This window comes from Ambystoma mexicanum, chromosome 10, assembly GCF_040938575.1.
Source record: "Ambystoma mexicanum isolate Mex_15411 chromosome 10, UKY_AmexF1_1, whole genome shotgun sequence".
NCBI classification, from domain to species: domain Eukaryota; kingdom Metazoa; phylum Chordata; class Amphibia; order Caudata; family Ambystomatidae; genus Ambystoma; species Ambystoma mexicanum.
In genome coordinates, this window is record NC_090932.1 from 1483844246 (window position 1) to 1483871913 (window position 27668).

Genomic DNA, 27668 nt, shown 5'->3' on the forward strand with positions numbered 1-27668 from the left:
AACTCGTTAGTTAGAAAAGCGACTGACCATCAATGAGTTGGAGGTGGAGGAGCGAAGAGCTCGAGAAGGAAGATATTTCTGAAGTGAAAGCTGGAGATATTTTGGTACTAAGCCCCAGAAGGCCTTGTGGGCAATGCAAAGGATCTTGAATTTGATCCTTGCAGCCACTGGGAGCCAATGGAGAGATTTCAGTGCTGGAGAGATACAATCCCTGGGCTTGAGGCCAAGGACAAGTCTCATAAAACCTGTTCTGGATGAGTTGCAGAGGACGCAGAGTAGAGGCAGGTACATTTAAAAAGAGGCTGTTACATTGTCAAGCCCTGAGAGAACTAGCGCTCTGGAGAAAGTGAGCTTCTGGGGGAAGGAGAGGAAAGGAAGAATACCTCTGATGAGGTGCAGTTATGATATGATATGGCATTTATAACGCGCCTATACACAAGTGTTTCAAGGCACGACGAGGCAAGGGAGTGGAAACAGAGGGGAGACGGACACACTGATCCTACTAGGCCCAGTGACATTAAGATCGCACAAGTGCAGGAGAGAGGGGCGAAGGGGAGGGGGCAGTGCAGTACATAGGATAACAGCAAGATAAATAAAGACAATAAATAAAGACAATAAATAAATAAATAAATAAAGACAATAAATAAAAGTGCGGCCAGCTGGTGACAGTGCAAGGGTAAGTGCAGACATCAGGTGACAAGTGCTGGTAGGGGCTGTAAGGATACAGAAACCGTCCCAGAGTGCAAAGGTTGCCCACGGGGCAGTGCAGGTGTGCAACTGACTGGGCGGGGACCTGGGCCCGAGATCAGAGGGTAGCCAGGTAACCTGTGCAGATTCAGATTCAGCGAAGAGATCAGCAGGGGCGGGGATGGGGGGGGAAAGCAGAAGCAAAGAGGAAGGTCTTGAGGTGCTTCCGGAACCAGAGATGGTTCTCCTCAAGTTTCAGAGAGGCAGGGAGGCTGGTCCAGAGGGAGGCCTCAGCAGAAGAAAGAGATCTACCTCCAACTCGCTGCTTGGAGAAGCGACTGACCCTTAGGGAGTTGGAGGTGGATGAGCGAAGAGCTCGAGAAGGAAGATATTTAGGAAGAGAGAGTTGGAGGTATTAGGGTTCCAGGCCCCAGAGAGCCTTGTGGACAATGCAGAGAGTTCTGAACTGAATCCTCGCCGCCACTGGGAGCCAGTGCAGAGATTTCAGTCCTGGAGAGATACGATCCCTGGGTTTGAGGACAAGGACAAGTCTTGCAGTCCTGTTTTGGATGAGTTGCATAGGGCAGAGCGTAGAAGCAGGCAGATTTAAAAAGAGGCTCTTGCAGTAGTCAAGCCTGGAGACAGTGGGCCTCATTACGAGGCGGGCGGGAAGGGATTATCAGCACCGGTAAAGGCACCGGTGCCGGTAATCCCTTACCGCCCTACTACGAGTTCCCTTTGCGGGTCCTCCCTTAACGCCTGGTTTTTCCAGGCGTTAAGGACGGGATCCGCAAAGGGACTCTGGAGCTAATAACGGTATCGCAATTTGCGGTACCGTTATTAGCACCTTCCCCATTCCCATTGAGCCCTATGGGGGCTCAAATGAGAATGGGGAAGGGCCCTGGTGAATGGGGAATTACCGGTCCCGCCAACCTTGGAATGGACCGGTAATTGCTCCATTCACGAGGGCGGAGTCGGAACGAGTTTGGAGGCAGCCATGGCGCAAATAGCGCCATGGCTACCTCCAACCTCGTAATGAGGCCCAGTGAGTTTCTGCGGGAAGGAGAGGAAAGGAAGAATACCTCTGAGGAGGTGCAGCTGGTAGTGTGACTTCTTAGAGACGTCAGAGATGTGAGGAGAGAAGGAAAGTGTGGAGTCGAAGATGACCCAGAGGTTTTTAGTCTCACAGATGGGAGCAGGAAGAGGGCCAAGAGAGGCCGGCCAGAGAGTGACGGGAAAGGAGGGGGCAGGTGTGCCGATGAGGTGAATCTCGATCTTACTGGCAGTAAAGCAGAGATCATTAGCGGCACACCACTTATGGATGGCAGACAGAGAGTCAGAGATGCGAGAAGAAGAGGAGGTGGCAGAGGGGAGCCTGAAAATGTGTTGAATGTCATGCGCATAGCACTGAAAGTTGAAGCAGAGAGCAGCAATGTGGTGGGCAAGAAGTGCCAGGTATTGATTGAACAGCCAGGGAGAGAGGGTATAGCCCTGGGCAGTCCAGCACCGAAATGCTATGGCAATTCCCTTCTGAACAAGAGTACCAACAGCAACCTCATACATGTGTTTCAGCCTTGTTGGGCCTCATCAGTGCGATGGAGCTGTGCCTCTCTGAGCACAGTGAGCAGGGGGTCCACGTTTGGGTGCCCCCAGGTAACTCCTGGTGACCCAGACGTGGACCCCTTGCTCACTGTGCTCAGAGAGGTACCCAACAAGGCTGAAACACGTGTATGGGGTTGCTGTTGGTACTCTTGTTCAAAAGGGAATTGCCATAGCATTTCGGTGCTGGACTGCCCATGTGGGTGGGACAAAGACTGATATGTAAATGGATATTTCCCATCTGTGAAAGGTACAGTGAGCGAAAGTGTGGCTGTGGACTTTCAAGTGGGTACCTTCCCAAAGAACAGGTCAGTGGGCCATGTTCGTTCTCTCAGAGGGGCGCCTATGGACTATTTTGCGAATAGATTATTTCTGGATATCCACTAGACTGGTGGGTCAAATTCAAGTAGTCTCAATGGGTTCGATAGCACTATCGGAACATGCAACTCTAGGGGCGATATTGATCATGGCATCTCGAGATAGAAGGTTGTGGAATTGGGTTCTGCCGGAATGGATCCTTGAGGATACAGCCTTTTTGGGGGAAATGGAAGAACTCATTGAAGCCTACTTTAGGGAAAACGTGATGGCGGATACCTCCCCAAGTGTCTAGTGGGATGCCTTCAAAGCGGTAGTCAGAGGCGAACTGATAGCCTGCAAAGCATTGAAGGAAAATATATCTAGGCAGCTTGAAGATGACTTAGAGACTCAATTTAAGAATATAATGCCAAAAATTAGCAATTACCATATGAAGGAAATAATAAAAAAAAACATATAGAATAGTCAGAGGACAGTTAGACCTATAAAAGGCAAAAAAGGCAGCGAGGACACTACTTAGAACTAAACAACATTATTATGTTCAGGGGAGTAGGGCGGGAAAGTTATTAGCATGTCAATTAAGACAAAGGACGGCCACCCAAACGATGATGTAGATTAAGAAAGAGGAAGGGGAGGAAGTTATTGACACAGAAGGGATAATAAGATGTTTAGAAAACTTTTATGCAGCATTATATTCCTCCGAAAGGCTACAGGAAGGTCAGTTAAATACATATTTAGCCGGAAAATCTCTCCCGAAGCTGTCAGGAATAGATAGGGAGGAGCTCAATGAGGATATTACAGAGGAGGAAGTGATTGTGGCCATAAGGAAACACCTTTTGAAAAAGGCGCCGGCACCAGATGGTTTTACAGACATATTCTATAAGAAATACAAGCAAATTCTAGCCCACCATTTGACGTGTTTGTATAACTCCTTCAAAAAAAGCAGGCATATCACGGCACCAATGGATGAGGCTAATCTGGTGGTATTCCTGAAACCGGGTAAGAACCTGGCATGGTGTGGGTCATATAGACCAATAACGCTAATTGACATTGACGCAAACATTTACACCAAGTTACCAGCCACACGAATGGAAGACAGACTTCATACGTTAATGTGGCCTGATCAAGCAGGGTTTATACAAAAATCACCAGACCTTCGATAATTTAAGAAGGGTTTGCCACCTAATTGAGAAAGTGGAACGGCGAGGTATCCCAGCGGTACTCCTCGCTTTAGACGCTGAAAAAGCGTTCGATCAGGTGGAGTGGCCCTTTCTCTTTCAAACAATGCAAGCGTTTTGTGCAGAGGATACAGGCAAACTATCAAACCCCATCCTTACGGTTATCCATTAATGGACAATTGTCAAGCCTGATATGCTTAGAGAGGGGTAGCAGACAGGGATGCCCCTTGTCCCCATTGCTGTATACATTATCTCTAGAACCTTTCATTCAACAAATACGGGAGGCGCCAGGCATTCGTCGATGACATGTTGCTGGTCATATCAGACCCAGGCGAATCTTTGAAAGCAATAGTATTGGAACTAACAAAATTTGGGGCAGCTTCAGTATTAAAGGTTAACCCACATACTAACAAAAAATAACATAGCAGAAATCCGGGGATACAAACAATCCTCATGGACAGAAGAAAAAATCAAATACCTAGAAGTTTTTATAACTAAATCTGTGACAATGCTGTATGAGGCAAACTACACTCAGCTGCTGGATACCTTAAGAAGTGACTTTCAACGGTGGAACATATATATATATATATATATATATATATATCATGGTTGGGGCGCATGGCCTCGATAAAAATGGTGACCTTACGACGATTCCTTTACTACTTTAGCAGTAGCTACCCCATGAGTTTTAAACTGGGAAATGTCCATTCTGATGCTGGTCAAAGAGGGAGACACAGCGATTCAAGAAGGCTGCCCCCTTGTGATAGAGCGGTCAGGCATTACGATAGGCACAGGAAATGAGCAGTGCCTCAAGAATTACTTGGACCCAGTGCTGGGCGGTTCACGAAGTGATATGAAACATTGGGTGACATTACCATTGTCTCTAGCTGGGAGAGGAAAACTGTTCAATTGACTTTGTTGCCAAGGCTTATATGCATTTTGCATAATCCACTGGCAAAGATCCCCACAGTGTTTTCCGGACTATAGAGCGGTTGCAAAAAGGGATCATATGGGGAGATAGGGTCACGCGGGTGGCATTGAGAACACAGTCCAGGTTGGTATGGGACAGGGCACTGGAGGCCTGAACTGACAACTTTACTACTGGCCTCTCAACTGGTGACAATTAACAAATGGCTATTCAGGGGGGAGGGATGGCCACACATAGATTGGCATTTGTATTAGTATTTATTGTGTTTATATAGCGCTTTAATCCAAAGCGCTTTACATTATAACAACAGAATACATAGAACATTATAACAGTAGAAGCAATTTACAATCGTGAATCAAACCAACAAAACAGTAAGTAGAGCAATTAATCTGTGAGGGAAGAGGGAAGGGGTGAGGAAGGGAAGGAGGAGGGAAACAGAAGGGGTATAAGGGTGAGAATGAGGGAGGATAAGGGGAAGGGGAAGGGTAGAGAGGATCATAGGGAAGATTTGAGGGAAGGAGAGAGAATGAGAGGTGGGGAAGGTTTCATGGTGGGTAATGGAGAAGGAGAGATTTCAGGGAAGTGCAGAAGGAGGAAAAGGTAGGTATAGAGTGGATTGAGAGAGGTAAGGAGTTCCAGTGCAGGGAGGCTAGGAGCTGAAAGGAGCAGAAACGGGAGGAGGCATATGGGGAAGGAGGGACGGTGAGAAGGAAGTGGTCAGCTGAACAAAGGCAGCGGGAAGGAGTGTAGAAAGAGAGGAAAGAGGAGAGATAAGGGGGAGCAAGATCATGGAGAGATTTAAAGACTAGACAGAGGAAATTAAATTTAAGTTTGGAGTGAAAGGGAAGCCAGCCAAGGAAGGAAAGTGAAGAAGAAATGAGTCATGCGGGGCAAGGAGACAGAGGGTACGGACGGCTGAATGGTAGATAGATTTGAGGGGGGCAAGATGAGAAGCAGGTAGTCTGAAGAGTAAAGAGAAGCAATAGAAGAGGCGAGAGAAGATAAGGGAGGAAATTAAAAGTTTAGTAGCATGGATGGTGAGCGAGGAGCGGACTTTGGGAATATTGGAGAAGTGGTAGTGACAGGCGTTAGAGGTAAGAGAAATATGGTGGGAAAAGGAGAGGGAGGAGTCAAAGTGAATGCCTAGATTGCGAGCATGGGCAGAGATAGGAAGATTAGAGGAGGGAAAGTGAATGAAAGGTGGAGGAGAGGGAGGGGGAAGATTGTTGGAGGGAAAGAATAAGTCTTCAGTCTTATCAGTATTGAGGGAAAGAAAGCGGGATGACATCCAGTTTTTAATGGCAGTAAGACAAGAGGAGAGTTTAAGGTGGAGGTCAGATGAGAAGGAAGAGAAAGAATGGAAGAGTTGGGTGTCATCAGCATAGAAATGGTGAGAAATACCGAATGAAGAGATAACAGGTGCAAGGAGATAGGTGTAGAGAGAGAATAGGAAAGGGCCAAGAACCGAACCTTGGGGTATGCCGTACTCCAAGGGGAGGGTAGGGGAGGAACGGCCAGCCCAGGAGGCAGCGAATGATCTAGGTGCAATGGGCAAGGTCCCCTCCTTGCAGGTGACCTATGGCAGTAAGGCAGAGCACAAGCTCTCAGGAGCCAGGGCAAGTGTGCTAGTCTCCCGAAAGTCTGCAGGAGGCGGCCCATATGGGTTAATGTGGACTTGCCAGAAATCCAGAAATTGGGTCAGCAGCGGCGGTGGCAAGAGAATGGCATTAGACGGGTATGGGACATTGTGACGCAGGGCCAACTCTCAACCTTCCAGCAATTGCAGGAGGAATATAGACTGGCGGAGGGAGACTGATATATATGCATTCAATTGCAGCACGCAATGTCTTGGCAAAGGAGGGGTATGTGGGATGTACCGGACAGGTCACCTTTAGAAGCTAACCTTATGGAGGGCAAGATTTGGGGAAAAGGGATCACACAGATTTACCAGATGCTAAACAGCTTTACATCAAAACCCCTGATGAATAAGGGAGGCATGGGAGAGGGACTTGGGCCCACTAGAGGATGAAAAGTTAGTGAAGGCCATGGGGACACCGCAGGAAGCAAGCATCACAATGTGATTATGCTTGGTACAATATAAGATGTTGTACAGAGTATACTACAGTAGAGATTCCCTGCACCGGATGGGCCGGGCGGCTAACTCTGAGTGCCTGCAGTGTAGGATGGGAACAGGTTCCTTCTCTACCTAGTTTGGGATTACCCGGTGGTGAAGGCCTTTTGGGACAAGGTAAAGGTTAAAATGTTAGGGATGGTGAGTGGGAATGGTACCAGACTGTCCTAAACTGATCCTGTTAAATATATAGGGTGATTTGGCTTCAGTGCTAAGGACATATCATTGCCACAGAACGCCTGGACACTGGGCAAAAAGACGCTGTTGAAGGAATGGGGTACAGGAACACCCCCCAAATTCAGGACTGGTTCGAGGAAATGGATTACTGCGCAGAACTGGAGAAGGGGTATCCAGACTGGGACAGGGGGTGTCCCCAAAAGCATTAAGAAATGACGGCTAAATGGTTGGAGGCGGCATGAGTTGGGTGGCGTGTTGGGCAGGTCTGCTGGGTACAAGGGGGGAGCAAGTGGATGGGTAGGATGGTCTTGGCGAGGCACTGGGCTGAGGGGACGGGATAAGGAATGGCACGGGGAGAGGGGATCCGGGGAAGGGGGGATGTATCTTGATGTTGAATGTGACACAATCTCATGTTGTCTGCATAGGGTAAATAGTGGGTATTAACCACTTCGGGCATATATTAATGACAAGCTCCAGACAACCCCAGAGACAGCCAAGGTCCAGGTCTTATAGCATTTTTTTAATGTACTTGAGCCAGTTCCAGACTTTCTCTCCCTTTTAGCTCACAATCCCAACACTGCCCTTTTATACCCCAAAGACTGGTGCAGCATCTCATGATATGTGCCAATTTCCTTCCTGGTATCTTGCCATTGGTACAACCTCCAACCCGAGCTACGGTCTGCCTCCAATCTGAGAACCTTCATGTTGTTTCTTAAAAAATAACCAACTCCAACTTGAGTGTTCGTCTGCGCCATCCTGTCTGCTCCCTAGGGCTGATGTTATAACAACAATGATCCCTCTGTGTACTATGTCACTCGAATGTTTTGCATAAATGAGCTAGCACTCAACGTGTCCTCTGTAAAACATGAAGTAAACTAATGTCTTTCCAAAATGCTAATAAAACAATAGATGCAAGAAATTAGAACAAGATCCTGTTTGAGTGGCACAGCCTTTTTTTATTCTGCACCACTTGGAAACCGATATCACAGAAGCAATGTAATGTATATTTTAGTTGTATGATATTGATAACTGTTATTTCTTTTTAGGACTACATTATATTTAATCCTCAGGATCATTCACAGCTGATCAGCAACAGTGCGTCTCAAGTAATATTTTATGCATGGGTAAGTAACACATAGATTTAAAACTCGGACATCAATATAGCAAATGCAATTGCTGCATATAGTCTTAATAGACTTGCTGTGCCTGCTGATATGAATCAAAAATGCAATTCTTTAAGGAATAGCATCAGGGTCAATTCATTACTATCCAGAACAGATTGTTTGAGTACTATGCACGTTTTTCTTTTGGTAAAGTGTGTTGCAAATAATGCATTGGAAAACATATTTGCTTAGTAACATTGGTTAAAACTAGTGTAGTAACTTATGAAACTGTCCCATTCTGGCCCAAGAAGTGGTATATTCTAGAATCATGGCCTACCGCGCTTCGGGCATTGTTTCCCTATAGGCCAGTCCGAGCCTGAATGCCATCCATGCAGATTGCTAGCCTTTATAATCTTTCTTGTGTTGCAACTAAACTGAACGAGTCGTCTTCCTTTGGCATTGTTTGTGTTTAGCGTCCACATTCAATTATATGAAAGGTTGTGTGCTCCTCAGCACGTGTTTTACTGACACATCTGCAGCTTTTTTTGGAGGATGGAAAATCATTTTAAAAAATCAGTTTATCAGTCAAAATAAAAGATGTTTTAGAAAAGAACTGGGGAAGACAAACATATTTTAAAAGCTCCAAGGTACTGCCATGGGTCCAAATATGCATCTGCATTTCTGCGACATTATGAGCTGTAATATGCATGGACAAACACAGCATTTACAAAAGATAAATGTAATTTACTGTTGGTAGCATATAATAAAACGACTGATGTTATTGTGGTGGGGGGGCATTGTAACACTGATGTCATTTGTATATTTTTCTTATTTCAAATTGGATTAAAACCACATCAGAATTACATTTTTGATCCTGGAACTGTATATGAAAGTCCAACACGTGTATATATAGCACTTTAAGGGCAGTTCCCCCAAACATACAAGAAATAATATCCCATATGGGGAATCCTTAAGATGTTAGAGAAATTGCAAGGAAGAGAATGAAACTGAACTGCATGCTTGTAATCTCAACTATTTTTGGGTAGAGGAAACGAGACAAAAAGACATTAAGAAATACTACTTAAAAAACTGACATAGGCAGAATATCACTCTTATACAAGCCCAGGAAACACAAAACTAAAACAAAAGATGATCACAAGAAAAATGGAAAACTTATATTTAATTATGCAGTGGAATTCAGAAACATATATCTTGACTAGTTTTTCTTCTTCTGCCTGTTGAGGGCGGCAGGAGTGACAGATACCTTTTCCAGTCCCCCTTTCAGAATTAAAGGAGCAGAGACCGCAAGACTCCATCAATTGGAGTCCACATCAGTCTGCATGAGTCCTGGGAATCATCACAACAGGTGTTGATGCACGCTACATTTATCTCCCGTGCCATGGAGAGGGCCTACTAAAATGTGTCCATCTATAAGCATTGGGCACATCACAACCAGACACAGGCATTTATATTCTCAGGAACTACCAGGGGTTTCCACGGCACAACCAGACTAGACGTTAGGCAGCCACGCAAGGCTCCATCTTACATCTAATTTATCGTGATTGTCTCCATTAACTGACGGCACGAGCCGACACTTGGGATCCAAGTCCCGGCAAGGTCTTCAATTTGACGCCCTGATGAAGGCGGCCTTAACAATTTCTGTGACCGCCGAAACGTGAAGAGCGCACGGAACCAGTACTCACCAGTTGGGCCCCTGCCCCTTATAATTGCGTTTGTCATTTATTATCACGTTGGCAAAGACATCTTTTACCCTAAGACCCTGACATAGGATCCACACAGCCACAGGACTCGGAGGACAACTCTGCAAATCCTCTAACTACCAATGAGCATTCCATATACTGGATTAGTCTTCTTAACTGTTGAATTATCGATTCTATGTCATTTTCAAGCATCAAATTGATGTATTGTGGGATGTAAGAATGAAACATGATTACAGAAATCAATCACCCAGCTACACAGCACTTTTTAATTTTGAATATGTATTCAGACATGCACTAGGAACATCAATGAATCTTAATTGATGGGATACCTTTGACATTTATTTATGTTGTGTTGTGCATTGATATTTGATTTATATTATGGTTTCTTTGTCTTACTTTCGATATTGTATTAGAACAAGTTGTGTATTTTGTATTTCTTATTCTTTAAAACAAAAAAAACTTTTGAACCACATGAACAATTTAAAAAATATGATCTTTCATCGGATTTTCATTTTTACCTACAATGTTTGTGCATGTATGAGTTAAGTGAGTTTCCGCCTTCAGAGTCTGGACAATGGGATACCAAATTAGACATCCATAAGACTTTGGATAGTCTGTACACAGTTTCTTTCCGTTTCAGATATAGGCAGGGGCACACCAATATTTGTAAAAATAGTTTATTTTCTTCAACTTGATTAGAAGCTCTGAAATGATTATACAATACAATGTGTTAATGTCTAACATATCCCAGTCCCCACGCTGCCTCCTATCTTCCCAGGCACAGAAGAACATGTATTTTCATGTATTGCTATGATTGACAAAGCCAAAAGCTGAAATTCCACAGAGTTCACAAATCAAGCCAGTTGAGAGCACACAATCTATTTGGACTCTGTAGGTTCACCAAATCTTTTTCTGCCAGCTGTAAGAAGGTGTCATGAGCTGCAAGGGGCTGGTGCTGATCCCCAAAGATCCCTCAGAACCTCAAAAGCCACTAACCAGTATGGGACATCTGAAAGGCCGGCGACAAAAGGGTACCCTGCACCACCCCCTTGCTGCAAAATGAGCAATGAGGTTTGTGTCTGTCAAAAGGAAAACGTATAAAATATCTGAATGCCAAGTATAGGGCATACTTGTATTCTAGGAGCCTGGTCTTTGAAGGGAAGGACCGGGTTGGTGATATACCTAAAACCCTGAAGGGATCAATCATAAATAGAAACACAGACACTGGCATAGGTTAGTAGTGGAATTAGGAGGGAACCAACGACTAGGTTCCAGAAGATGAAGTTTACCATGTAATGTCCAACCTGTTATCCATAGCAAATCCAAATAGCAGTACAAGTTCTTAATCCAGGTAAGCATCCATTGGCAAACAGAATGTTCCCACAACAAACCGAATCAAAAAGAAGTCTGAGAAGCAGACCAAAATATGGCACACTTGTTGTCAGTTTACCATGCACTGAAGAGCCCACAAGGGGAACATGAGAGACGGTCTGGAAATCAAAGGAGAAGCTTTGCCAAAAACCAGAAAGGCAGCATCAGAGGAATGGTGGGGATACAGAGAGCGCAACCAGCCAGGAAGAAAGGGAAACCTGGATGCCGAGGAGAGATGTCATCAAAAGGATGAGGAGCCCTGAAAACACCAGGGATCCAAAAGAGTTCTGATTGAGGAGCGTGCACTTGCTTCTCAGTTATTGGTTCACGGATATCTTGCAAATAAGACCCCTAGGAGTCGTAGTTTATTCCAAGTACTTGTGTATGCGTTTTTCACTGAGCATGCAGTCAGGGCGGGAGTACTTCTTCCTTCATACACTGAAAGGCATAAGGGTAACATAGGTTTTTTCCCGACATAAAAGAAACCAGGAAATATAGAAGGCTCCGAGGTTGTTGTTTAGACAACCTCCTATTCCCCAGCATCGGGTCTGGCATGGATTCACATGCTCATGAATATTCCCCGTCGTCAGGCCGGGAATCCTCGGTAAAGAAAAAAATGAGTATTAGTTTTGTTTCTGATCTGTCTTTCTCAGTAGTAATCAATCACTGGTCTCTGGGCCATACTGCCCCCAGCCAATGACTGCCCTCTCCCTAAACCCGCCTCTGGCAGCCATATTCAGATTTTTACTGCACGCTCAAGTGTTGGGAGTCCTCATGTTTAGCTCTCGAGCTTTTGCTGCGTTTTCGTGCTTTTTCAAAGAGAATTTCTCATTTTTCGGTCAAATAGAGCCTCAAGCTCCACCGTCTAAACATCCGATTAACGGGTATCCGTGTCGGATTTTTTTCTATGCCCCTCAAGGATGAAGATTTAGTCGAGTTACGCTCCTTGGAGGATTCCAGAAGTTTCTGCGGCCTACCCGAACATGGCGCAGGAGAAAGGAAGCTCGACGCCCGGAGAGCTGTTCAGGGTTTGCCCTGGATGCCAGCTACAGAATGTGTTCAAGGAGGACGAGCATTCAAAATGTCTCTACTGCCTTCATGAGGACAAAACGCATGTGGAGAAGGACTGCGTTTTGCAGGAACATGTCGAAACGGACCATCAGGGACCGACACCTTCGTCTCTCCAACTGGCTGGAAGGAAGGAGTCCGTCAGGTGAGAAGAAGAAGAAGAAGTCCTAGCGGTCTTCTAAGTCCTCTAAGGGCGCCCCTGCGACGGGGACCCAACAGAAGGCAAAGCACCGCAAGTCCGCGGGCACCGGGTGCGCCGAAAGGTTGGGCTCTTCGGCTGCCAGGCAGGGCGCGCCTTCCCCGGCACCATCAACCACGAGCCAACGCTCTGGTTCGGGGAAGAGGAAATCCGAAAACCCGGGTAAGCTTCTGGAGAGGCACCGGTCCATCTCGAAGGATTCGGCCGAGGGGGAGCGAGGCGGTGACCCTCCCCCCAAGGTGAAGGCCTCAAGTACGCCCAAGGCGGTGAAGGCCTTGATTCACCCGGCCAAGGCCTCTATCGAGGAAGTCACGGCGGCCCTGGCGCAGCCTGTGGAGGCTACACCAGTGGAGCCGACCTCGGGGCCCAGAGTCTCCCTGCCTCCGTGGATGGAAGCCTCTTTCAGACCCATCGAAAAGACCCCTGTGAAGACCCCGGCGGAAAAAGAGGGGGGGGGCGGTAGCCATTGTGAACACGGACACAGCATCCGAGGAGGAGCTGGTAGAAGTCTTGGAGGGCCTCGACGAGGGCGTCGAAGAGGCCCGTCCCCATGGGAGGGATCCCGTCGAGGGTGACGACGAGAGTGACGGCGGCACCGGCGAGGATCCAAGTCACCCGTTGCTTCTGGAGCTGCAGGATAACTCGGCTGCCATTTTGTTGGCAATACAATCTTTATGTTCGGAGATAAGGACGAGATTGCCCTTACCACCGACGGAGGATCCGGAACCAGGTTCGAAGGAGGAGCCAGAGCCGGGCCCGGCAGGAAGCCCCCCGAACAAGAGAAGACGGATCCATCCAGCCCCGCCTTTTCAGCCCTCACGGCCTGCTCAGCCTTTACCCACGTCCCCTGTCCCTGGGGATGACACGGGAACAGACACGGCCACGACGGGTACCGACGACGACGGCAGTGATGATGGGATGGAGCTCCCATCGCCAGCCCGGGCCTCCCCGTCCGACGAGATTGGATCTTTCCATGCAATGATCACCAGGGCATCCGAGCTTTTTCAGCTCTGCACCGAAGAGAAGAAGAAGGAAGGGTTTCCTTTACCAACGGCGCGAGGCCAAGAGGAAGGCAGTCCTCCCCGTGCCTCTGCTGGATGATATCTGGGACGAGGGTCTCACCCTTCTCAAGAACCAGTCTATGACACCTGCCAAGAGGGATCGGTACGAGAAGAAGTACTGGGTCCCCGACGTGGCCCCTTTGTGCCTTAGGGCACAACCGACCCCTGACTCGGTCGTCTCAGCGGCGGCCAAGACAAAAGCGGGGGGGCGTCGGCCTCAATGTCAACTTCCCCGCCTGACAGCGAAGGAAAGAATCTGGACGCAATGGGACGACGAGTTATCTCAGCGGGGGCAACAACGATTAAGGCGGCCAACGCCCTCGCGATCGTGGCCCGCTACGACAGGGAGTTATGGGACAAGATCGCCCCCCTGTTGGACTTCCTACCGGATGACAAGAGGGCCGAGCCCTGGAGATCTTGCAAGAAGGCGAAGTGGTGTCAGACCACGCCATTACGGTGGCAAGGGACATTTCCAACACCGGTTTCCGCAAGCTAGGCAACAGCGTTTGCCTTAGACGACGAGGGTGGCTCAAGGTGACGGATTTCCGTCAGGACGTACAAGCCAAGGTGTTGGACATGCCGTTCGACGGGAACACGGTGACAATCTGTTTGGGAAAATGGTGGATGAGTCCCTTCAAGCCATCAAGGCAGACACAGAGACAGCTAAGGCCCTAGGCGTTCTCCGGCTACGAAGGCCGTCCTTTCGGAGCACCGGAGGCAAGCAGGGTGCCTCCAAGGGATTCGGCGGTGGCTTCTCTACATACCGCCAAGCCGCCTGCTCCTCATCACAGGAAGGCTATAGAGAACGAGGCAAGTTGGGTGGGCCCCGCCGGCGTCGCCAGGGAGGCCAAGGCGGCAAGGTGTCCTCCAAGCAAGATTGAACCGACAGCGGTGTCGGGCCCCCACCGAAGCACCCCGGTGGGAGGCCGGCTGGCGAAGTTCGTCAGCATGTGGGAGTCCATCTCCACCAACCGTTGGGTGCTGGACGCCCTGGCCCAGGGGCACGCCCTCGAATTTCTAAAAAAGTGCCCCCGCATTCCACCCGTGGCCAGGAAGGAAAATCACTTCCCTCAACTGCTATTGGAGGTAAGGGCGATGCTCAAAAAAGGTGCCATCGAGCTCGTCCCGAAGAGGCTCCGGGGCTCCGGAGTATACTCAAGGTACTTCCTCGTGAAAAAGAAGACGGGAGGATGGCGCCCCATCCTGGACCTGCGACGACTGAACAAGTACATCAAGGCACAGAGGTTCTGGATGGTCACCCTCCAGCACGTGCTGGGACATCTGGAGGAGGGCGATTTCCTGTCTTCGTTGGATTTGGAGGATGCGTACTTCCACATCCCCATTCTGAAAGGACACTGAAAGTTCCTCAGGTTCGTGGTCCAAGGACGGCACTACCAGTTCAAGGCCCTCCCGTTCGGATTGAAGTCGGCACCCAGGGTGTTCACCAAGTGCCTCGCACTGATGGCGGCGCGGGTGCGCCTGCAGGGGATCCACGTCTACCCCTACCTGGACGACTGTCTCATCCAAGCAAGAACAAGAGAGCTCGCCTAGACCACACAGCGAAGACCGTTCAGCTGCTCACGGACCTGGGATTCTCCATCAACTTTCCCAAATCCCACCTGGTCCTGTCGCAAGTCACACTGTTTCTGGGAGCCAAGCTCGACACAGTGGCGTGTCTGGCCTCACCGTCGGAGGAAAGGACGAAGGCCATCTTGGGCAAGGTGCAGCGTCTGCTGGCCACGGACGTGGCCAGGGTGAGGTCCATCAAGTCCCTCCTCGAGATGATGTCCTCCTGCATATATCTCGTGCGCCTGTGCAGGCTTCGGATGTGCCCTCTGCAAGAGTTCCTCGACTCCCGCTGGATCCAAGCGACGGGCAGCTTCGAGGACAGGATCCCGCTCAACGAGACCTTCCGACGAGCGAACCGGTGGTGGGGCACTCGCGCTCATCTGAGGGCGGGCACAGATTTTCAGATCCCATCCCACTAGATAACGGTGACGACGGATGCCTCCCTGGAAGGGTGGGGAGCGCACACCGGAGAACTTCACGCGAGAGGCGTTTGGCTCCCGAAGGAGAAGACGCTCCACATCAACATCCTAGAGCTCCCTGCAGTGTTCTGGGCCCTCAGGTCCTTTCTCCCGTCCCTCAAGGGCAAAGTGGTGAGAATCTTCACCGACAACACCACCAGGATGTTCTACATCCGGAAGCAGGGAGGAACCAGATCCCCACCCCCTCCAAGGAAGCCCAGGATCTGTGGCATTGGGCTATCGCCCAAGGGATGTTTCTGGTGCCCTTTCATCTGGCAGGGATAAAGAACACCATCGCTGACTCACTCAGCAGGGAGCTGCGCTCGTGCCACTAGTGGGAACTGCATCAGGATCAAGTAGATGGACTCTTCCGACGATGGGGAAAACCGCAGATCGACCTGTTCGCGACGGCGACGAACTACAAGTGCCAGAGGTTCGCCAGCAGGTTTCCCCAGCCGAGGTGCATGGGCGATGCTTTCTAGTTCCCCTGGGACGGCCTGTTCCTATATGCGTTCCCTCCGTTGCCGTTGCTGCTCCGACTCGTCAACCAGCTGAAGAGGTCCCGGTGCAGGATGATCCTAGTCGCACCGGCGTGGCCGAGGCAGATCTGGTTCCCGGACCTTCTGGACTTGTCAGCGTCCCCACCAGTCAAGCTGCAGACGGACGCGGATCTTCTCTCCAGAGAAGGAGGCGCCATACTTCATCACGACCCGGAGTCGCTGAACTTGCAGGCCTGGCTCCTGCAGCACTAGAGTTTGGAGGGTACGATATCCCGGCTGACTGCAGAGAGGTCCTTGCAAAAGCTAGGGCGTCCTCAACTCTCAGGTGCTACGGACATAGGTGGAAGAGGTTCTCTGTCTGGTGCCGTGCACAGAAGATTAACCCTCTGCGGATTACGGCCCCTCAAGTACTGCCGTACCTACTGTCGCTGGCCAAGGCTGGACTGGCTCACGCCTCCATCAAGATACATCTGGCTGCGATCTCCCGATACACCAGAACCACAGGACGGGTGTCCTTGTGCTCCCATTGCCAGGTGAAGGAATTTATGAAGGGAGTGTTCCGTGGGTGAAGGCCCCTGCCCCGGCGTGGGAACTCAACGTGGTGTTGACCAGGCTCATGGGGGCGCCATTCGAGCCCCTGCATTCAGCACTGTGGAAGTTCCTGTCGTGGAAGACTATGATTCTTGTGGCCATCACCTCCGTACAGCGAGTGGGAGAGATCCAGAACCTATCCTGAAAGCCTCCATACTTGACTTTTCACGTCACGAGGGTGGTGCTGAGGACGCACCCCTCTTTTATGCCCAAGGTGCCGTCGGACTTCCACCTCAACGAGCCCTTGGTGTTACCTGTTTTCTTCCCGTCGCCTTCGTCACCGGCCGAGAGGACTTTGCACTCGCTGGATGTGGCTAGAGCGCTGAAGTTCTACATGGACCGCACAAAGAGTTTTCGGAAGACATCACAGCTTTTTGTGAACTTTGGACCTGTGAACCAAGGGAAGGCTCTGTCGAAGGCTTCCATTTCCAGATGGCTCTCCGGCTGCATCACGCACTGTCATCGTTGCAACCGACCGTTGCCTGGCCGTCGGAGAGCCAATTCGACCAAAGCTATTGCTGCTACTACGGCGTTCTTGTCTGGTGTGCCCCTGCTGGACATCTACAGGGCTGCTATGTGGAGGTCGACGCACACCTTCACGAGATTCTACTGCGTCGACCGGGATTCCAGGGAGGAGTCCAGGGTCGGCCAAGCGGTGCTGCGCAACCTGTTCACCTAAGGTGAGCCTGGTGAGGAGGAAAGAACTGCTTAATGTTGAGTTTTGATGTAATGCTTAATGTTGAGCCTTTTTTCCACCTCCCGTTGGTTGTGCATGTGTGTACTGCTATGTATTTTTATATTCATGAGCATGTGAATCCATGCCAGACCCCATGCTGGAGAAGAAACAAGTTACTTACCTGTAACTGTTGTTCTCCAGCATGGGTCTGGCATGGATTCACATGCGAACCCTCCCTCCTACCCCTCTACGGCTCTTCACTTGGTCTTACTGCCACTGCGTGCTACGAAATCTGAGGATGGCTGCCAGTGGCGGGGCTTAGGGAGAGGGCAGTCATTGGCTGGGGGCAGCATGACCCAGAGACCAGTGATTGGTTACTACTGAGAAAGACAGATCAGAAACGAAACTGATACTGATTTTTTTTCTTTACCGAGGATTCCCGGCCTGACGACGGGGAATATTCATGAGCATGTGAATCCATGGCAGACCCATGCTGGAGAACAACAGTTACAGGTAAGTAACTTGTTCCCTATATGCCGTTACCACGACTACAATACCTCCTACAAGCCTACGGCCCCATGACAGGATATATAGTTAACTGGTCAAAATCAGAAATTGGCCCGCTTAGAACAGATATATCCTAGGACCCAGGTGGAGGCGCCCCATTCCACCTCCAACTACATAATATTAAATACTTGGGAATACTAATCACCCCCTTGCTTGATACAATCATGGAACTGAACTACCTCCCGATCTTCTGCAAAATATAATCTGACCTTGACAGGTGGGACACTCTGCCGCTGTCCACGTGGGCTGCATCAACGCATTCAAAATTAACTCCCTCCGAAACTCATACTCCTGGCTATGATGTTCCCATGCACACTGACACGTCAGATGTACAGGGACCCAGACCAACAAATATCTCGATTCCTCTGGAGGGGGGAAAAAATGTGACGCCGATGGGGACGGGGGCTAGCAGTACCGAACTGGTGCACCTACTACCAGTCGGCCCAAATATGCTGGGATAAGAGATGGCTCGATACGACAGACACACCGAGCTGGAAACACATAGTGCTATCCGCAATGACCCCCTACCTTCCACCAGAAATCTTAGCTATCCCACTAAAGAAGTTGCCCGAGAACATATGCTCACACCCTCAACTTGGCCCAACGCTGATGCAATGGCACAAAATGAGAGCGCTCCTGGGGGGCAGATGTTCAAGCCGCCCCTGCATGGATCAGTATAAGGGCAATCCTATCGATAGGCCTAGACCGTTCTTTACACCCAAAACAAGACTCTATATGGCCAGGGATTAAGGTAATGGAACTCTATATATCGAACCTTTGCCTGACTTTTGCTCTGTGGACCCTCTTCTGGCTATCTCAGCTAGGTCTTTCACTGATGCTACGGGCCTGTTGCAGGTCTTCCCTGTTTATCTAAAGGACTGGCTCAAGTAGTCACCACACAATTGTAATCTTTCATTGAAGGTTACAAAAAACTGAGTGAGTTTCATTCTGGCTTTTGCCCTGGGCATGGGATAGAAACTGCCTTCCATTTGGTATCGGATGACATCCTGGAAGCAGTGGACAAAGGAGAAATTGCCCTCCTCGTGATGCTTCATTTGTCGGCTGCTTTCGACATAGTAAATCATTAAATCTTCATATCGAATCTGAACTGAACTGAACTGATTACATCCCTTCTTATAGAACCGAACACAGCAAGTGAGATTGAGTCATTTCATGCGTCAGTTAAAGAGAGTCACCTGTGGGCCTCCCCAGGATCTCCCCCTGTCCTCATTGTTCTTTAACATTTATATCAGACCGTTGTTTTATAAATGACACCAAAGCATACATAAAAGATTACTACTGACTGACTTCAGGCCAGGCAACATTTCATCATTAAACTAATGTGACTTGAATGACCATAAATGAGTTCCCGAGGGGCTGCATTTGGCGCATGTTGCGCACCACTGCTATAATGTATGCTCTCATACAATCAATAACATAAAAGAAACATATGGACCCTAAAGGGGACTGTAACCCATCAAGACTTTGAAGAATTGCAACACAACATATACAATGACACCATGAAAGGTACATGTGATCAGCTTTACATTCTTTCCCAGTATGATTTGACCAAATATAACTAACAATATTGAAATATTTGAAAGCTGTGAAGAATAAACATGCAAAGCATCCATAAATGGAAGAAACCGCATCCTTCCTTCTTGGTGGGATGTGCTCCAAACACAGTCATAGGCTCTATACCAGAGGAAGTTTCTATGGCATATTTTGCATGTTTGGAAGATTCAGGGATTATTATTCTGGATCAGGGGGATAGTTTTTCTTTCTAACATCCCCACATGCCTAAGATGTATCACTGGTTTGTTTCATTTTTGTAAATGATGCTTCATTTGTCGGCTGCTTTCGACATAGTAAATCATTAAATCTTCATATCGAATCTGAACTGAACTGAACTGATTACATCCCTTCTTATAGAACCGAACACAGCAAGTGAGATTGAGTCATTTCATGCGTCAGTTAAAGAGAGTCACCTGTGGGCCTCCCCAGGATCTCCCCCTGTCCTCATTGTTCTTTAACATTTATATCAGACCGTTGTTTTATAAATGACACCAAAGCATACATAAAAGAGAAGAGTTCTGGCACTACTTACATCAAGTTGATTAACTGCCTAGAGGAATCGAGTCCTGGATGCTGGGAAAAGCCCTCTGACTTAACCCAAGTAAAACAGATGTTATTCGTCTCGGGCCAAAACATAAATAAGAAACAACTATGAACATCTTTCCTCAAACAATTTTGTTTCCGCTCCCAATGAGATTTTCTGACAAATAAAAGAAACTTGAGCTCACATATTAATCATTGATAAAACTCCTCTTTCTTCAATCTCAGACTCTTGTGTAAATGCTCTCCCTATATTGAGAAAGAATACGTCCCAGCAGTGGTCGGCTCCCTCATTAACTTAAGGCATGACTATTGCAATTCTCTCTATTTGGACATTGTAGACTATCAATTAGAGCAAATGCAAAAAGTACAGAATTCAGTGCTTCGCCTGATCTTTCTTTTGTTATGGTTTGACACTTTGATTTTTAAATGCATCAGAGGCTTAGCTCCCTCAAATCTCCAATCCCTCTCTCTCTCTCTTCATTCTGAAAACAAACTTCATTTCAGACATTGAGGTGACCGTAGTTTTGCTGTTGCTGGACCGTGTTTGTGGAACTACCTTCCATTCTCTATTAGGTTGTTAGATAAGTTCCCTCAATTTCAGAAAGCTTTGAAATCTTGGCTTTTCTGTTAAATACTTTCACCTGCTTCATTCAACATTTCTGCTACTGGGAGAACCTGTCGTACAGTCTGTAAGTGACGCTGTGTAGATACAATCAATCAATCATTCTGTCTGGGTAGGTTACTGTGAGAATTACATTGTCAGTGAATGAACTGATCAAGTGTTTACTCTTGGTCCATCACACTCCCATATTAGACTTTGCATCTCTGATATGTGCTGCAAACAATTCTACCACTAAGGTGAACAAAAAGGGAGGGAGAGGGGCCCGCTTATTTCCCAATTTCAATTTAAATGACTATATTTATTCAAATTATGTCTGGGGTTTTGATAGGTGGCTAGTATCATTTTCTTCATTTTTGGCCCAAATCCAAATGTATTTAATTGTGTTTGCCATAAAAAATGTCAATCTACTTGATCAAATGCAATCTCTGCATCTAGGACCAGAAATATGGTATCAATTCACGATGTATGTGATTTATTTATGATGTGCAATATTTAGCATGTGTTGTCAAAGGCACGTATTTGGGGTATAATGCATGACTGGCCTGTTTCTATTAAAGAAGGAAGATATTTAGATATTCCCTATTAGGAGTTTGACATCAGTATTAGTAAATGGGATAGTCCTATGTGAGTCACATTGAGCTTCATCTTGATTTGGTTTTGAAATCAGTGGCTGAGAGCCCCTTCAATTATTACTCTTTCCCCTGCATGTCTCACACAACACTCCACTTCACCTGCTGATGCTAAATCGGCTGTGATTCTCAGCGCTGGTATTCAGAACCTCACCTACCCCAGTCACCATAGACAGTTACTGGAAAAGCCACAGATTGGTGACAAAACTCCTCTAAGTGTTGTCTCAGTTATTTCGCACCAATTCTCGTTGCCATCTTGACTAAGCCTGCAGTGAGTGTCAAAAGCTGCGACTAACGGGATGAGCTTCAAGTTTACCACCTCTGTATTCATTTTTAGCGTGACTTGGTCTCCGTACGATACCCTATTAACCCAAGGTAGGTCAACTTATCTTCATTCTTTCTGGCTGTTAACCAGATTACAAGCCGTCAGAGTGTGGCAGGCTAACTGCACCAGTTTGACTCTGCTAGCTTAACCACAATATCTTTTTTATTTTTTTATTGGAACCTTTTACTGATGGACGAACTTCTAAGAAAGATTTCATGTCCTACAGGAAAACCAACAGCATCAAAATGCATTAAGTCAAGCTTTTTCTTCTGTGATTTATATCAAGAAATCACAGGCAAGTGATAACCAGTGGCTAAACACAAAACGGATTCTATAATGCAGGGGTGCACAACTGGTTTCTGTGGTGGGCCAAATATACCTCGCAAGTCCCAAACAGTGGGCCAAACTATCCCTGGGAATGGGTGGGTGGTTGGGGCATTAGTGCATGAATTTGAGTTTTAAAAAAAGAGTTTTAAGGTGTACTTATTTTTTCTTTTTTTCTACTCTAACACATGATCTAGAGCCTTTTAATGGCATTACTACTGACTGACTTCAGGCCAGGCAACATTTCATCATTAAACTAATGTGACTTGAATGACCATAAATGAGTTCCCGAGGGGCTGCATTTGGCCCATGGGCCGCATGTTGCGCACCACTGCTATAATGTATGCTCTCATACAATCAATAACATAAAAGAAACATATGGACCCTAAAGGGGACTGTAACCCATCAAGACTTTGAAGAATTGCAACACAACATATACAATGACACCATGAAAGGTACATGTGATCAGCTTTACATTCTTTCCCAGTATGATTTGACCAAATATAACTAACAATATTGAAATATTTGAAAGCTGTGAAGAATAAACATGCAAAGCATCCATAAATGGAAGAAACCGCATCCTTCCTTCTTGGTGGGATGTGCTCCAAACACAGTCATAGGCTCTATACCAGAGGAAGTTTCTATGGCATATTTTGCATGTTTGGAAGATTCAGGGATTATTATTCTGGATCAGGGGGATAGTTTTTCTTTCTAACATCCCCACATGCCTAAGATGTATCACTGGTTTGTTTCATTTTTGTAAATGATGCTTCATTCATTACTGTACCTGTTGTTATTCTGTAAAGCGCGTTGGTGTAAAGCGCTATATAAACTCAATAAACATAAACATTTCAGATTCCTTTTAGCCAGTCCTGCAGCTGCTTCCCACTGCCCATGGTACCAAACCTATAGTAATCAGTGTGCAATATCCTGGTCTGTGATTTTCAACATCCAGCAGCGGCTACCGAAGCCTTTGGCTATTCTGTTCCCTGAGGCTTCCTCCAGCCCTCGTTCTCTTTTTGTGGATTCCTCCTTGCCTGCCCATGACGTTCCATTGTTAGTTTGAGGAGCTAAGTGGCTTGCCACTTTTCAGGTGAGAGTTGTACCAGCATCTGGACATGTTGTCTACCGACCTTTTGGCAGGCAAACTAAGGGACAGTGTTCTTTCTGCCCCGGTCCAACCTCTGGAGCTTGTCCTCATGGATACTGTACCAGCCCTTCCTTCTGCAGCTTACACCAAATGTAGCTAGGGCCCCTCCCAAGACAAATGATACACTTGAAACCACATGCTCTGAAGATGAGAGGCAGCCTTTCCCTCTTAAATGGCAGATGAGAGACATGATGATGATGAAGGAATTACAGGCTTTAGGTCTTGTCCTTGTCATGACTCAAAAGTAGTTCTTGCAACTCTCATGCCAAACCCTTTCTTAGCAGTGAACCCTAGAGATCCCAGCCAGATACCACATTTAGGAGTTCCACTATCCAGAGGAAGTGGGCCGCCAAAAACATGGTACGTTCAGGAGAAGGCTCTTCACAGGATTCCTGTTAAGTGAAAAAGAAAGCAGTGTATCAACATAAATGAATAATGGCTCTGGTAACGAGGAGAGATTCAGAGGACAAACCAAGTAGAGGGTGTGCAGTCGCAGTGTCCTCCGACACCTACCTGCCACTTCCTATTTTCCTTGTCTCGGAGTAAAGGCCTAAAAAATCCTGAATACTCAGGGTAAAAACATCCACTATTACACGAGTTTGTAATCAGAGGAATGTAGGAGTTCAAAACACAGTCCAGAAGAGAATAGTTTGAGTGTTAAAAAGAGCTAGAGATGCGGAGGGAAGCGCAGTGGTGCAGAGGGAATCAGCACGAAGTACCAAGGGACATGAAGACTAACGTGGGTGTGCCGCTATATGGGAGATCACCGCAGGAGCCATGCATGTTGGGGCACTGAGAGGAAGACAGACCCCTGAGAGTGCATGAGTCGCCGAGGTGGAACAAAAAGTCCAGAAAGCAGTGTGGAAAAAGGAAGATGGAGAGGGGAGTCACATGGAAAGTGAAGGGGGAATAAGGACAGGGAGGAAGCAAAAGCTCCCAGAATGGGGGATGGTCACATGGATGAAACATCCAGTAGTCGGGTAAAGCAAATCCAAAAACAATCTGTAAGGGGCTGGACTGGGAACTAGAAATGATCCACCGAAGGTTACCAAGAACCTCTATATGCAGGTTCCGGTTATTTATAGTCACATCTACCCCCTTTACAGGCTAGTCCTTTATTTAAGTTTCCACCAAGGTCTAATCTGGGTGCCAATTTAGAATTGCATATAATGTGTTTTCCCAGCACCTAACATGTTCTATGATCTCTTGGTCTCATGAATGTTTGATCGCCTAATGTCCCCCCTGGCCAGCTTCTCCACTCTCCTTGTGGTCCTTTTCGCATCCTCTTACTTTCTTGCTCACCCCCCTTTGCCTGAATCTTGAAAGCGCTCCACCACCCAATGAAAAGCCTTCCTGATCAGGGATGTATGCCAAAATCAGACCTGAGCAGCCTTCATCCTTCATTCCTCAGTGCTCGAGTCTGCTGCTTTGCCTCAGAGAAACATTTTCTGAGGTTTGGATGTAAAATACAGGTAGTAGTAGTACTTAATTCTTTATTTTGGGTTAACAGGAATCCATAAAAGATACAACACATTCAACATATGCATCATTAAAATACAAAATTACAGTTCATTCTCAGTTTCATGTCATGCCGAGTCAAAAAACATTACAACATAAAATGTCTCACAAGTTATAGAAATACAAGTACAAAATCACAAATACATACTGGTAGCTTAATCTAGAAGAATAAGGAAAGAACATTGGTTAAAACTTAATAAAAATAATGCTATATATGCCCTTTCTGCCATGCAAGAGTTTAAAATCATCTTGGCTGATTTTTTTAATTGTTACTAGGCACATGTCCTTACTTTGAGGCCCCTTTTGCGCATTCACCAGGTAATTCTTACCTGTATCAACAGATTTCAGGCTATAGCAGGCATGGATACGTTCAGCAGGTAACACAGTACTGGCCTATATTGGGAGAAGCCTATTCCTATGAACAGTGGTAATAGATATTTTTTCCTCTGATCACGATAGGCTGGACAAAGATTACAGATATTTTAAGGAGGTTCTACTGGTGGTTCAGGACAATTTATGTACATAGATTGATGTGATCTCCTCTGCTTTGGTGAAAGGGATGGTCTCAGTGCTCCAAAACTTGTATTCCTTGGAGAAGGAAAGTAGGCCATTGGAATGCACCTGGAAAACACGTTTTCCAGATATCGGGCTATAATCGAATGCAGGTGGATGTTGCTTCTATGTTGTCATGATATTCGGCACATATACTGTAGGAAATAGGTTTGTTAGCAGATCTTGTACATCAGAGGATTTTTATATTTTCTCCAAACCCTAGCAAAGGGATTTTCCCTGCAACCGCTGGCTGTTAGGAGAGACATAAAAGACACTCATTACTAGTGTGGCGGTAAGGCAACAATGGTGCCGGTATCGCTACCGGCACCGTTGCTATCGTACCGCCATACTAGGAGTTCTGCTCGCAGGTGTTCTTCCAGCCACCAGGTCTGACCTGGTGACCGTACCAGCACCCGAGAGCAGAACATGATGGCAGCACCGGTACCATTATTAACGGTACCAGTGCTACCACCCTCCCCATTCCCATTGAGCCCTATGGGGATGGGGAGTCCCTTATTACCGGCACACGCAAATGGGCAATTACTTGGTGCGTCAAACTCGGCATGACCTGGTAATTGCCCATTTGCGGGTCCCGGAAAAAAATTGGATACCGGTGGCAGCCGTGCCTGTACTACAGGCACGGCTACCGCTAGCCTCGTAATGAGGCCCACTGTATCTCACGGCATTTCCCATTTCTCCAACGGTGGTCATGAGATGCCGTGCTTATCTGAAGGAATCCAATTTGCATGCCGAATGAAGGTTTTGGACCTCCCTTTAAATGGAAAAACATTGATTGACCGAATACGGATGAAGTCTTCCAAAAATGAACTTCTGACTTAAATTGTGAGATCGTTGTCCATCACCTCTGCTTCGACGAATATGTATGGGTCCTGCTTGCCACAAGGTTTCAGACTTACATATAAAGACATCCAGCTGAATCCAAGTTCAGCACTTCATCAAAAAACATTTTTTTTCATTTGAAACAATCCTCTGACCATAATGTCAGCTGAGCTGACCATGTCCTCTGCCTGACACACACTCAGACTATGACTTATTAGCCCCCTATTATTCTGAGTACTTTTTTATAAGCAGTATTGGGCAAACTGTGCCAGTGATCTTCATGTTGTGAGAGGGCAAACCCCGAACTTCCCCTTGAGAGCCAAGGACTTCTTGGTATGGGTGGCATTGAGGAGATCCCAGGAATCCAAAATGCCAGGGATTGTATTCCTGGTAGTTCTTGATCCTAAAACAATTAGGTGGCATAAGATCCATTCTGGACTTGCCCTTGCTAAATCTTTTCCTTCAGTTGGAAAGCTTCAACATGGTAAAGATTCTGGACATCTTAGGGTCTCTTTTACTGGGGTCCTACTTGGTGTCTCTCAGTCTTCAGGGAGCCTACTTTCACATCCCCATCAGGGAAGAACAATCAGACATCCATGAGGTTTACGATGGGATGGTGTAAATATGATATGGTATGATGACATTTGTAACGCACCTGTACACAAGTGTTTCTAGGCGCGACAAAACAAGGAGGGGGAAACAAAGGGAGGACAAAATAGCGATCTTACTAGGGCTTGTGTCATTTAGATTGCGCAAGTGCAGGGAAGAGGGGGGGGAAGTGCCAGGGGGGGAAGAGAGGGGAGAAGTGCTGCTAACTTAGTAAGTGCAGCCAGCTGGTGGCTCATAACCACAGAGAGCAGGCACTGTAGGGTTGCAGGTACAGACCTTTAAGTGCAGGGGGAGCCTGGAGGCAGTGCAAGGGCAACTGGACATGCAGGAGCCTGCGCCCGAGTTCAGAGGGAGCGAAGTGACCATTGTGTGGAGCAGTCAGGGACATCTGCAGGGGAGAGGAAGAGAGAAAGTGGAAGCGAAAAGGAAGGTCTTGAGTTGCTTCCGAACCGGAGGTGGTTCTGATCAAGTTTGAGATAGGCAGGGAGGCTGTTCCAGAGGGATGCCCCAGCCGAGAATAGAGATCTGCCCCCCACTCTCTGCTTGGAGAAGCGTCTGACCCTCAGAGAGTTGGAGGTGGATGACCGGAGAGCTTGAGAAGGAAGATCTTAATGAAGAGAAAGTTGGCAGTAGTGCGGTCCCAGGCCCCAGAAAGCCTTGTGGTCTATGCGCAGGGTCTTGAACTTGATCCTTGCAGCCACAGGGAGCCTGTGGAGAGATTTCAGAGCTGGAGGGATATGATCCCTGGGCTTGAGGCCAAGTATAAGTCTTGCAGTCCATTTCTGGATAAGTTGTAAAGGTCGAAGAGAAGAGGCAGGCAGATTTAGAGGGAGGCTGTTGCAGTAGTCCAGCCTAGAGAGGGACAGAGCTCTGGAGACAGTGAGCTTCTGGGGGAAAGTGAGAAAGGGAAGAATACCTCTGAGGAGGTTCAGCTGAGTTTGACTACTTGGAGATGTTGGAGATTTGAGGAGAGAAGGAGAGGGTGGAGTCGAAGATGACACCATGGTTCATAGCCTCACAGGAGAGAGCAGGAAGAGGGACCAGAGTTAGAGAGGAAAGGAGGGAGTAGGTGTACGGATGCG

The 27668-nt window shown here is 47.4% G+C and overlaps 1 protein-coding gene across 1 annotated transcript in view; it reads left to right on the forward strand.

Annotated features, from left to right (window-relative positions):
* The window catches only part of CFAP251 (cilia and flagella associated protein 251), a 1318836-nt gene that overhangs the window by 497369 nt on the left and 793799 nt on the right, over window positions 1–27668 (forward strand). Inside the window, exon 8 of the mRNA XM_069619593.1 lies at window positions 8062–8139. Within this exon, the coding sequence (XP_069475694.1) occupies window positions 8062–8139 (78 nt within the window). The remainder of the gene's footprint in view (window positions 1–8061; window positions 8140–27668) is intronic.